At 39.0% G+C, this 12,122-nt stretch overlaps 1 protein-coding gene across 1 annotated transcript; it reads left to right on the top strand.

The window, feature by feature from the left end:
- Positions 1 to 2,621: 2,621 nt before the first annotated feature.
- CFAP36 (cilia and flagella associated protein 36) lies at positions 2,622 to 12,122 on the top strand (the record flags this gene model as incomplete). Its single annotated transcript, XM_009874959.1, has 9 exons — positions 2,622 to 2,684; positions 3,595 to 3,696; positions 4,546 to 4,660; positions 4,879 to 4,966; positions 5,803 to 5,854; positions 7,707 to 7,833; positions 9,758 to 9,927; positions 10,347 to 10,502; positions 12,036 to 12,122. Coding segments are annotated over 9 exons (960 nt in total), but the record flags the coding sequence as incomplete, so codon positions are not given.

Below are 12,122 nucleotides of genomic sequence, written 5' to 3'. Positions count from 1 at the left end.
CATGCAGTATAAAGCAGGCTTATATAGTGGTCGCTTCCTGCCTGGTGGTGTTTGTCCATAAGAAATTTGAGGAACAAAGGAGAGAAATCGCTTGCAGTAAGTGCTCTTCTGAACTATCAGTTGTGCCACAGAGTACTGTTGAACAGCTCTCAGAAGCTACTGAGAAAAAAGGCTAAAGAAATGTCACTGCAATGCTGGGGTTGCTAAGAAGCACAGTTAAAGAAATTTGAAGTTTTAGTTGCACATATCTGTGCTATTCGCTTTTCCTTTCTATAAATGTACTGTGCTGATTCCATTGCTGTTTTTTTTTTACTGAGATGTTTTGTCAAGACAGAACTTTTTTCATTTGAGCTTTGGGCTGAACAAGCAAATTAGCAACATTTTGATTATCTGAAAATAATTTGCAGTTCCTCAAAAACACATTTTGAGTTTTGCTAACTGGCACATAAGGAATTAATTTTGGAACTGTAGTTACTTAGGCCAAGTTCTTGCGCTTCAACTTATAAAGAATTCTAATGGTTTTCTGTCTGATGATAATTGTTTGCTTTCTCTCCCTCTTTCTGGGGAGTTGATTAAGTTTGATGGTAGTTCTGAACACTGTAAGATAAAGACAAGTTACAAATGGAATACACAGATATTGTTGCCTGGGACTCCCAGCACAGAGCCACTTCACCCGTCACTGAGGACTGGGGGAGGAGGAGAAGTTCCCTCAGATTTGCTTACCGGCTCTTGTCTGCAAGGTCGAATAAATCAGTGGCTCAGTCTAGCAGGGAGAACTCAACCTTGACTCAACGCTCATCCCCTTTGAGAGGTCCTAGCAAAGATTTTCAGTTTCAACAGGAAAACGATGATTTTGTCTCCTAGGGTATCTGGGTCCCCTTGGCTTATTTTGATTCAATGGTTTTTCAGATCTTTGTTCCTGTTGGGCGACCAAAGACTCTGTGCCAAAATCTTAAGGAAGATAATAACTATGTGATTTAGGAGCCCTGACTCAAGAAAATCCAAGGTCTCCATTTAAAATATGTTTTAATGCCTCTTAACTCGACGAAGACGCTGACCATGGCTTGCTTTACTTGGCACTTAACTTTTTGCTCAGAGCCTGAGAAGGGAGAGCAGTTTGGGCAGGCTCTCCTCTCTGCTTCCCGTGCTGTCCTGCAGCAGTGGAAGGAGGAGGACTTGGACACATCTCCTTGGCAGTGCAAGGCTGGCTGTTGGCATGGACACTGGCTGAGGAGTGATGTCCTCGTGTCACCCTTCCTTTGTCCTCATGTCACCCTTCCTTCGGGTGCCCAGGGTGAGAAGGAGCAGTAGGAGGTGGAAGAGAACAGAGAAACAGAGGTTGGGGCCTGCGAGAGCTGTAAGGGAGATCCCCCAGAGAGGAGGAGATGCAAAAGACAACCGATGAAACAAAAGCTAATATTGTTTTTCTGGATTTGTCATTTAAAAAGCAGATTTCCCTTACATGTTTAGAGGGCCTGAACCGTTTGATTAGATTTTTATCATTGCCTTGCTGGAAGTTTTTAGAAAGTGACACGAGTCCTTTCTAGTTTAGGAACAGCCGTTTTGCATCATCACACCTTATCGAGGTGCAGAGCAGTATTGCCTCAGGGCTGTCACAGCTGAGAAATGACACTTTTTACAAGTTACTCTAAATTTGTGTGAAAGTTACACTAATTCTATGCGCCATCAGAGACGTCATATATGTATGTGAAGAATAAATCCCTCTCATTCACTAATTTAAACAGAATTCTTCAAATGACTTCAAAGCATGCACATGGGAGGTGACTCGTCCAACATAAAGTGGCTAATCTTGAAGAGGATTGAGGAGGTCTTATTTCTAAGCCTCTGCTTTAATTGCTAGGTTTTACATTACCTCTGCTCATTGCTGACGTGAAGAAAACTTAATTAAGAAACCACCAAACCCTCCTTTTCAGTTTTTCTTTCCTGCTTCTTCCATCTATTTTGCAGATCATTAGCTGGATATTTCCAGTCAAAAGTTCTTAATATGAGCTTACGTGAATATGGTCGATAAGGGCTATACTACACAGATGCCAGTTTTGTCTAAATCAGGATAGATTTAACTGAAAAAATAACTCTCCTGCAGCAGATGTTCTCATTGGGGTTGTCTGGTTTTATACAAGCAGAGACTAATTTTGCTGCATCACCTGGGCTTCTCACTAAATGAAAGGCATTTAAAAAAATTGGTTTAAGTCATTAATACATCTTCCATGTGAAAACGTGGAGAGAGAGAGAGAATTTTCCTGCTTTACGTATGTCATCTGCCAGCTTAGAACAACCTTACACAAGTTCATGACATAGCTCTTATATGAGATCTTACTTTTTAGTGTACATAGCTGCTGAATCCTCAGCTTGCTTAGAAATCTGCTTCTATTATGAAGATACACTTCCCCCAGTATTAAATTAGGAAACTTAATTACATTAAATTACCAAAAGTACATACTTAGCCCAAATATGTGGAAAAATGCATTATTATTACAAATCATGGCCTATATTTTCATATGATTAAATATATTACCTTGTAGAAGTTACTCTTTAAGTTAATTTGTGGTATGTATACTAACTCCAAAATGTTTGGTTTGGATTTTTTTTTCCCCACAGTTTTTGATGATGAAGAGGAAAGCAAGTTGTCTTACACAGAAATTTATCAAGAGTACCAAGCTCTGGTGAGCATTATTCGCCGTTTGTGTTAGATTTCTAAGAAATATAATCTAAAATGCTAAAGTAGTATTTAGGTGAACTCCTAAATTGTGTTATCTTTGTTATTTAGAACTTTCTGATATTGCATTGCCTATTGTGTTATTTAGAAATCCTTTGAATCATAATCGGCATACGCATTTTTGTGCTTGAAAGCCAGATATGTAGAAAAGAAACGTAAACACAGTCATACCTCTTACGCTAAGTATTTTTCGTTAAAAATTAAATATCCACTACCTAAAATACTGTACTTCTAAGCTTGATACTGTTCCTATTTTCTGTCAAAATGACAAACAGCATGATGTCTGAGAACATGTATAACTTGTATTTTGTTCACTAATGAGTCTGGTAAATATTTTGAATTAATTTTCAACTATCAGAAAAAACTACAGATTTCTGGAGCTTGCCTGTAAACCACTGTATGCAGATTTCCAAAATGCGTTTTTTGTAACAAGGTTTGGTATTACTTGATGCTAAAAAGCCAACAATTGAATAAATACAGACTGACACCCATTTTCGCTCTTACCTGAAGGATTCAAGGCACACAGGCTGGCAAAAAGCCTTTTACCTACAGGGCAAGAAATTATGATGAATACTAGCTAGGAGTCTGGGGAAAAGGTAGAAAAGTGAGATTCTTGGAAATTGGAGAAGCTAAATTAAGTAGTAGTCAAATTTAGCAATAAAAATGCTTATTTTGAACAGCTCATGAAAGTAAATAAAGCCTGACATACCAGAAAAAGCAGGTATACTATTGCAGTGATTTTCCTTTGGGTTTAAAAGATACAAAGTCAGCAGAAAAGAATGTACAGTTATGAAAAAAATTCAGAGCATTCTTAGGGAAAAAAACTCCTAGAAAGTAAGGCTTATACTTTCTTACAGGTTGAGAAGTTATTAGAAGACTATCTTAAAGAAGTTGGAATTAATGAAGAGAAATTTCAAGAAGCTTTTTCATCTCCTCTTGCAAAGACACACACTTCACAGGTACATTTGCCTTTGTTTAGGAATGTATGGATTTCATTTTTAGCTTTATATTTTCACTGTTATAGCAGGATAGAGATGAAGCTTTGATAAGTTTTCTTGTTAAAATTGTAATTCTTTAAACCTAATGTGTTTGTTTATGTTAGGAAATTTCACTGGGAAAATGTGCATTCTGAAAATAACATCAGGTTTTTGTGTGGGGTCAACACCTTTGTGTTCTCCAAAACCAAACCTCTATGCTTAGGGTGTTTTTGCCACAGTTATTTGCATATTTGGCAGCTTTGTGTTAGCCTCCACTCCCCTTACAGTAGCAGACAAACTTAAAGGTTATAACAATAGACACATTCCACAAAATATGTTTTCCTCTGATCCTTATTATAAACAGTAAAATCTGTAAGACAAATGTTGGCCTTGAGAAGACGAGGCATCCCCTCACCTGCTCAAAGATAGCTTTTAGAGTTGTCTGAAGTATGTTGGGCAGAGCAGTGGGAGCTTCTTCTGCCAGTGTAGGTGGGGCTGTGGTCATGTTTCTCCTGCGAGATGGGTAGTGAAGTGTCGCAGAGCACACATTCCTCACTCGAGCTTAGGAATTTGGTCAGGAGGTCAGATGAACTGCAGTCATAAACTTACACAGGGAAACTTTCCAGGGTTTGTGATATTATGATCGTAGACATGTTGATCTAAAATCATAAACTGTCAAATTCTTCCCTTGATTGCTAGCTCAACTTGTATGGCTGGAAAATAGACAGATAGAATTAGATTAAAAACATGCTCTCCAGAATTTAACTCTGAATATAAGACGGTTATGATTTCTCCAGGATTTTTAATTTTGTGCTGTCTTTCCTCCCACAGGCCATCTTGCAAACAGTCTTGGCAGCAGAAGATTTTAGACTATTTAAAAAAATGATGGTACAGAAAAACATTGAAATGCAATTGCAAGCTATTAGGATCATTAAAGAAAGAAATGGTAAGAAGTAGTAAATAGGGTCTTTTTGCTACTATAGCAACTTGATGTTTGAGATCTTGAATCTTTTTTGAAACAGTTACAGGAAGGAAGAATTAGGTGATGATGTTGTTTGTTTTTTTTTTTTCTTTCTCCTCTCTCCCTGAAGACTGATGCCAAATGGAGTACAAAATAAATTTCTTTAGAGTAATGCATACATTTTGCCATATTTCTTTTTATAGGTGTGTTGCCTGACTGTTTGACAGAGGGTTCTGATGTGTTCAGTGAAATTGAACAAGAAGAAATGAAAATACTGAGGGAGGTTCTAAGGTAAAAAAAATTAATTGGTCCTACTTCCTACATTATTTAAAAATAATAATAAAAGAATGTAGGGCCTCACTCTTTCAGCCTCTTCAAGGAAACTGCTTTCATCTTACAGATGAAATCAATGTTCTTGTCAAAATCCTACTTAAGAGAAAATGAATGGTGCTAGACTGAGAGCGTGATCAGGAATATTTAAAGGTCGAGCAGTGACCACTCTGCCGTGATGAACTGTCTAGGTGATGCGTGGAGTGATGTGCAACTTTTAGAGCCCCATCATTTTGCTTCTTTTCTCAATCTCCAGTTGGACCTAAAGTAAGGCCTGGGTTAGATGTCTCTGGACGACAGGAGCATACTAGTGCTAATCTTTTCAGGGAACACCCTGAACATTAAAGCCTTGGAAAGGGAAATGCTGCTTTTGCAGTAGGCTTTATTCCTTTCTACAGCTTCTTCTCAGTCATGTTCAGTGACTGTTGGTATGATGTAAGATGTGTGAGGACTGATCTGACTTCTTTAGAATTCTTCTCCACTCCCAGTTCGCATATGTAAACATTATCTTCAATAATAGCAGATGAATCCATTCAGGTTATATTAAATTATGCTGTTTTCCCTCTGTATTCTGGAAATATTGCCCTCCCTGTCATTAAAACTGCAAATGAAACATGGGATAGATAAGCCCTGGAGATTCTTACACAATTATTTTTGCACAGGAAGTGATAGACTAACAAATTCACGTTATCCAGTAATGGCTTTGATAGTCCTTACATATTTAAGCAGTGCTAAATTTTCCTAAGTCACTGATACTAAAGATGTCTTGAGTTACTTACTTGTGTTTTGTGTTACAGGAAATCGAAGGAAGAATATGAAATAGAGCAAGAAAGGAAAAGGACTGAAGAAGTGAGTATCTTACCTTTCCAGATGAGTTACACTGGTGATTAAGAAATCCTCCAATATTCCTGGGTGTCAGCTGTACCACCTAAAGGCAATGTGTACCATCGTGGGCAAACAAAAGGTCTGTCAGGAAGGTCTTAGTGACACTTCTTTTTGAAAAGTCCGCTCGGTTGTTTACATTTTTCTGGATGACACCAGTGCTGTACATGATACCGTTAACCATCAGTCACTTGGTGGAGCTCACACGATAAGCACGTTCTCTCTTCAGTATCTGAATTCTAAAATCCTGGCAATGGATGTCAACCTTTCAGATCCAGAGAACATCTGAATTACTAATATTGTCAAGATCAAAGAGGCTTCAAAGTATAAGCTTCTTAAAGATTACAGCATTCATAATCCTTCAGGAATTTTAAGGATCACTTTGTAGACAGTATAGTTATTCATTAAGTCTGCACAATACTGCCAGAACCTAATCACCAGGAAACAGAAATCCTCTCCAAGTTAGACCATCACTTGGTCTCCATCAGAACCAAATGTAAACAGGGACTGAATTGCCAGTCGTTCAGCAGTGCTAAGAAACATTGACATCAGCTACAGTGGAAACATGGAAATAAACGTCCCCTTCAATGGGAAAACATACTGAAATAGTGGGAATTGGGGCCTGATTCAAAAGAGAGCAGAGTCGCTCTCCTTGTCCATTGTTAGGAAATTGAGCATACTGTTCTTCAGCCTGAGCGGACAAAACCACCTGGACACCAAATGTAACTACCACTCCAGTAAAAGTCATCACTTCTATTTCCAGTCCTACTCCCCAATTCAAACCCCTGGTGACCATGCAGATGATAGCTATGCTGCTGAGCACAAGTCCCAAACAGTTGGGATAGTCTACCAAATTTCCTCTCTGCCAGTGTCTGACACTAGCAAAGTGGCGACAAAACTCCTCTCTCCTGTATTACAATGATAGGTTCTAGGAAATGAGTCGCCTCTTCTACTGGATTTCTTACAAAACAACCGGGAGACTCAAGCTTTGGCTCATTTTGAGAATTCAGGTTTTATTAAGATGCAGGCTTATCCAAATCTTTATAGAACAGCCAAGAATATCAATACTCTTGGTAAACAACCCAGATGACAGAGGCCCCCGTCAAAGTTCACCTGGACAGAGGAGGTGATAGTTATTGTTCAATAATATACTTTTGTTAGAGAACGTTTTCACACAAAATATTTAAGTATTTTGATGAATGCTGGCGGGTTCTGACATGAATTAGATTGTTGATGAACAGCATAGACATTTTTAGGGCAAATCCCATCTGTCTTTTACTATTTTGAGAGGTGGATTGTGTTGTCAGCATCTCCCAGGCAAGTGTAGAAGTGAAACAATAGTGTCAGAGATCATCCAGACCTGTTGTTTCTGTTCAGCTGATTATTTCTCTGCTTCTGTGGTAACTTTCGTATGTGTTCCCAGTTCTCTTACTGTATTTTATTTTTCTGGTGGACAGACATCTGCCTGAAAGTTACAGACAAAGTGTGGCAAACTTCCCCTATATTACCTGTTTGTAGCTGGGAAACAAAATACCCATTTACCGTAATATTCTCTATTCTGATTGTTGATTAGGGATCAGATTTTGAACTAAACCAAAAATTACTGACTTCTCACTATAAGCCAGTAAGAACCTTCCTGTTAGTAAACCAAAAGTAGTAGTTTGCTTTTGTTCATTTGGACAATGCAGTATGTAGTATAACAACACAATTTTCACTGGAAGTGCTTTTGGCAGCTTTCTTTGTGTTGACAGTTTAATGCCTCAAGTACAGTGCCAGGAAATGTAATGCTTGGTTTTGTTCGTTTGCTTTTTAATTTAAGGCACGTGATAAACTTAAGTCATCAGATGTTACCGACAGTTTTCCAGGAGATTCAAGAGGAGCTGTAAAAGTTAAGAAATCCGCTGAGGGAGCTGATGCTTCTGAAGAAACTCCAAAATTTCCATTAGGTAATTTTATGGGAAAATGCAATGCCAAGTGTGCAATGTAATACTCTTTTCAAATCACCAAAGAGTTCATTCATACCGAGATTTTTAAGAGCTTGGCTGGAAAAGGCAGTGAGTAAACTATCCTAGCTTGGAAGTTAATGCTGTGTCGAGCAGGGCATTTGCACTAGGTGGCAGCAGCAAAGGGAATCATTTACTTTGAAAGTTCTGCTTTCTCTCCCCGTGTGTAGCCATTTTTGATTAATTTTTAATTGTACAACATTTTTTGATAGCAATCCAGTATTTCTGAGGGAACCAACCTTAAACTGCTAACTGCTTCAAGCCAAAGTCAGACCACCAGACTGAATCTGTTTGTCTTTGGTTCTAACTTTTGTTCACTCTTTTTAATATTTTTGATTGTACATTTTTGGTTTTTTACCAACTTAGAATACAAAGGAGACCTTTTTAATTAGTCTCAAACTTCACCCAAGTGTGTATATATGCACACACACAGAGACATCGCTGTGTATGTATATACACACATGTATCTGCGTACAGAAGTGTACACGGGTGATCTTCAAAACTAGGTTGCATCTCAGTGGGATCTGCTCTTCTACCTCCTTCTGAAAAAAATTGTAACTTATGTATGTCTTTGTATGCATTCACATGGGAAGTTTTTGTATCACAGACACTTGAGCTGGATACTTTTAACCTTAGTAGTACTTTTGGGGCATATTTGCTCCTTTTTCATTTGATGGCCATTAACAGGTGTAGTGGTTGTAGGACCTTCTGTTCCTTTGAACCGAGTTAGTGTCTTTCACATTAGGAAACTTAAAAACCCAATAAATTCTGTCACTTTTTTTCCCCCCTGCCTTTTTATCCCTTCTGTTGAGGTTTTGTTACACTTGTTTGACCTCTTCTCTCCCTTCCATTCTCAGAAGCATTCAGAAGGCCTGCAGGTGTACTTCAATTCTTCTCTTCTCCCAGCCTGCTTTTACTCCTGTTACTTTTGCGTAGTAGTGCCACCTTGCACCACTCAGTTGTATCTTTGTCCTGCAGTGGTTGTTTTCCTGGTTTATGAGGAAGGCACACTCCTAGCAAATGCTCTCTCTGCAGGACTTAATCCTGTGCTTGAGAGACCAGAGATCTTGGACTTTACAGCACCGAGTGCAGCCCAGGTGTGTGCTCAGCTGGTGCTGAGCATTCCCGTGCTCTTTAAATGCCAAAGAAGAGGCAGGTTGACAGGAAGTTTAGCTCCTTGGAAATCTTCATCCTTGTAAAACTGGCAGCTTGTGGCAGGTTTGTGGGTTAAGTGACACTGAGGGTCCTATGATCATGTCCCACTGCTGAGACACAAACATCTGGAATGTTTGCGATAGGGACAGCAACAGTGCACATTTCCATACACACAACACATTTACCAGGAACTGCTCTCTGGTCAGTAGCTTTCCTTACTCATCACACTGGTTATAGCGTAGGTATCTGGCATGCAGGCCGTGTGTTTGGAGTTTATCCCCTGCTTTTTAGTCAGACAGCTACAGCACGAGGATTTGTTTTTAGCTCTGACCTCTCGCAGTGCCTCTAAAATTCTGTCCATCAAAACCAGACATTCTTTGGAGCATTGAGACTTCCAGTAGACATATTTCAGTGAAATACAAATTTACTACTTAGCCTAAGTTCCAAAAACATCCCTTGCTCTACAGTTGGGCGACGGGAGAGGCTTTGACTCTGATGTCAGTAACAGTGATGCCATCTCAGACACCAGCATGGAGTTCAGTGGGATGCAAGGCAAAACTAACCTTGGTACCTGCAGAGATCGGAAAGACACACCTAGAATCAGACAGAGTTACTTTTTTTTGTCAGCACAGGCAGCATACCAAGAAATAGCAGTTTATTTTATATTTGGCATATTCTTTCTAATTGTTTTCTATGTAAAATTGATGTTTAGAGGAATCTCGGAAACCTATGAAGGAAGACTCAAAACCAGTACGCCCCTTACAGAAAGGAACAGATTGCTCACCTCAGCCATCTTCTACCAAAGGGAAAGAAGACATTAAGAAAAGGTCAGCCGGAAAACATTCAGAAAATGCAGCACAAAAAGCTGAGCCAAAAGGACCTGTAAGTTTAAAACAAACAAGAAAAAACCCTGAACATAGAACTAGAATCCAAAATGACAGGATTACAGTTAGAATGTATATTTAAGACAGTATTACATTTAAATACATATTCTTTATTATTGGAATCAGGCGTTTTGGGGTTTTTTTGTTTGTATTTTTTTTATTTTTCAAACCAGCACGCAAGCCCTGCTTTCTGATATTCACCAGTCTAATGTGTATAAAGTTCAGATCGTCATTCTATGTTTAGACTAGAATTCAGCCTTTGTCTGTGCTAATTCTTAGTGGACAGCTCCGGCTTGAAACTTCCACGTGATTTTTTTTTTCAGCTAGTAATTTTGGAGGCAAATACAGTGTAAATGCTTTTCTCTCACAAGTACCTAATGTGCATAGCAAAAATTAATTTAAAAAAAATAATTCCAGAATTTATCAGAACTTGAAGAGCAGCAGCTGAAGCAACGAGAGGACTACCTGAAGAAAAAACGAGACATGCTGATGGCTACAAAGAAGGACTCAAAAAATAACGTACTGTTACCAACCAACACTGACCAGAAAGAAGGAGCATCATCTCCTAAAGAGGTGACACATTCAAACATTTTTATCATTCTGACCACCTTCTAACAAACCCAGAGGATTTCAGTAAAGATGGCAGTGTTACTGCTGAGTGTTGTAGCAGAGAAAAAAAAAAAATCACAAGGAGGGGAAGTGGAGAGAAATTATTTCCAAGTTACCACTTTTGCAGAAGCTTCCAGGCTAAAAGTTTTAGTGGTTTAATTAGCATTATTTTGCTTCAGTATCATCAAGACCTCAGGATTAATTTAAGTTTACGAACAGCTAAAATGCTGGTTTTCTCCTAATGTGTGACCCATTGTTTGGGCTCCTTTAAATCCCTGGGATTTGCTGAAATGGGAAAATAATTCTTCTTATTTTGCAGAATGTTTGCTCTGTTCTTTTGGATCTCTTTTGTTTTGTGCCTATTTCAAATGAAGAAATCCTTGCTTTCTACCTGTCATGCACTGGAGTAGAAGGGATGTGGTATGATACCTTTTAGGAGGACAAGGCACTCTGAAGGGTTGATGCTGCTGTTGTCTGCCCAGTTGCCTCCAGTAGAAAAAAACAAGTCTGTGGGAGGGTGGGAAGCACAGAACAGGAGAACCATGGGCTGCTGGAAGGGGTGCAAGGTCTTGTTGGCCCATTGCTCAAGGTCTCTTGCTGTCCGGAGGCTGTTCTCTGAGCAGAGACATGCAGGAAGTTATTTAGTGAGTTGACAGATAGGCTCTTTGACTTAAAATCACAAAAACTGTCCCATGGGCATGATAGAAAATCTAGTTTGGGCAAAAAGTAGTAAATCCTATCAGAGAAAGAAAGCACAGACATAAAAGAACCCAGAATCCTCTGATAGGATAAATGCCTACCAAGAGAGAGAGGTCTTTACCAGAAAAAAAACCAAACACCAAAGATTTTTGGTTAATCATTATTACAGTTTATATGACTTAATGCATTTGCTGAAATAGGTCTGATCTACATTTATGTGAAAAGAAGGGCTTGATAACTCCCAACACAAGTGAGAAAACTAGTAGAAGACCTCAAAACCCACACAAGACAATGAAATAGCTGTTATAATAAAAAAAAAGTCAATCTTCTTTACAGAGCATGTACTTAAGACCAAAGACCACCTATTGCCCCAGGTGTTCTTCAGAGTTGCTGAGCATTTTATTTTGCTCAGAACACACCCAAAATACTGTCAACTGAGAAACTTCCAGAACAGCTAAGCAGCACCAGTTGAATTTGAGGTTAGGCCTCTCAAAAAGGTTGGTACAATGCAGTGGGGAAAAAAAAAGCCAGATTGCTGTAAAGAGCCAGTTATCCACATCCTAGGATTCACTTCTCAAGAAACAGAATAATTTTTTTTTAAAAAATCCTTCTGAAGAGCAAGCAAGTTTGAAGGACAGCTGTTGCAGCCACAGGTTCACAAGTGATGTTACGTAGCTGCTTCGTGCTGGAAAAAGTGTGTGTGAGCTCCCTGGTGTGGCTTGTGCGCTGTGTTAACGCAGGGCACCCACCAGGAAAGGCCAGCGCTTTTACTGCAGTGTGTTTTCATTTTGTTTTTAGGAAATGTCAGAAGAGAAGCAAAGACTACTACAGAAGAGGAAAATGCTCGCAGAAAAACTAAAAGAAGAAGTTATTAATAAGCGGTAA

The sequence above is a fragment of the Apaloderma vittatum genome, unplaced genomic scaffold (genome assembly GCF_000703405.1).
Source record: "Apaloderma vittatum isolate BGI_N311 unplaced genomic scaffold, ASM70340v1 scaffold42368, whole genome shotgun sequence".
NCBI lineage: Eukaryota > Metazoa > Chordata > Aves > Trogoniformes > Trogonidae > Apaloderma > Apaloderma vittatum.
This window is presented reverse-complemented; position numbering and strand designations above follow the sequence as displayed.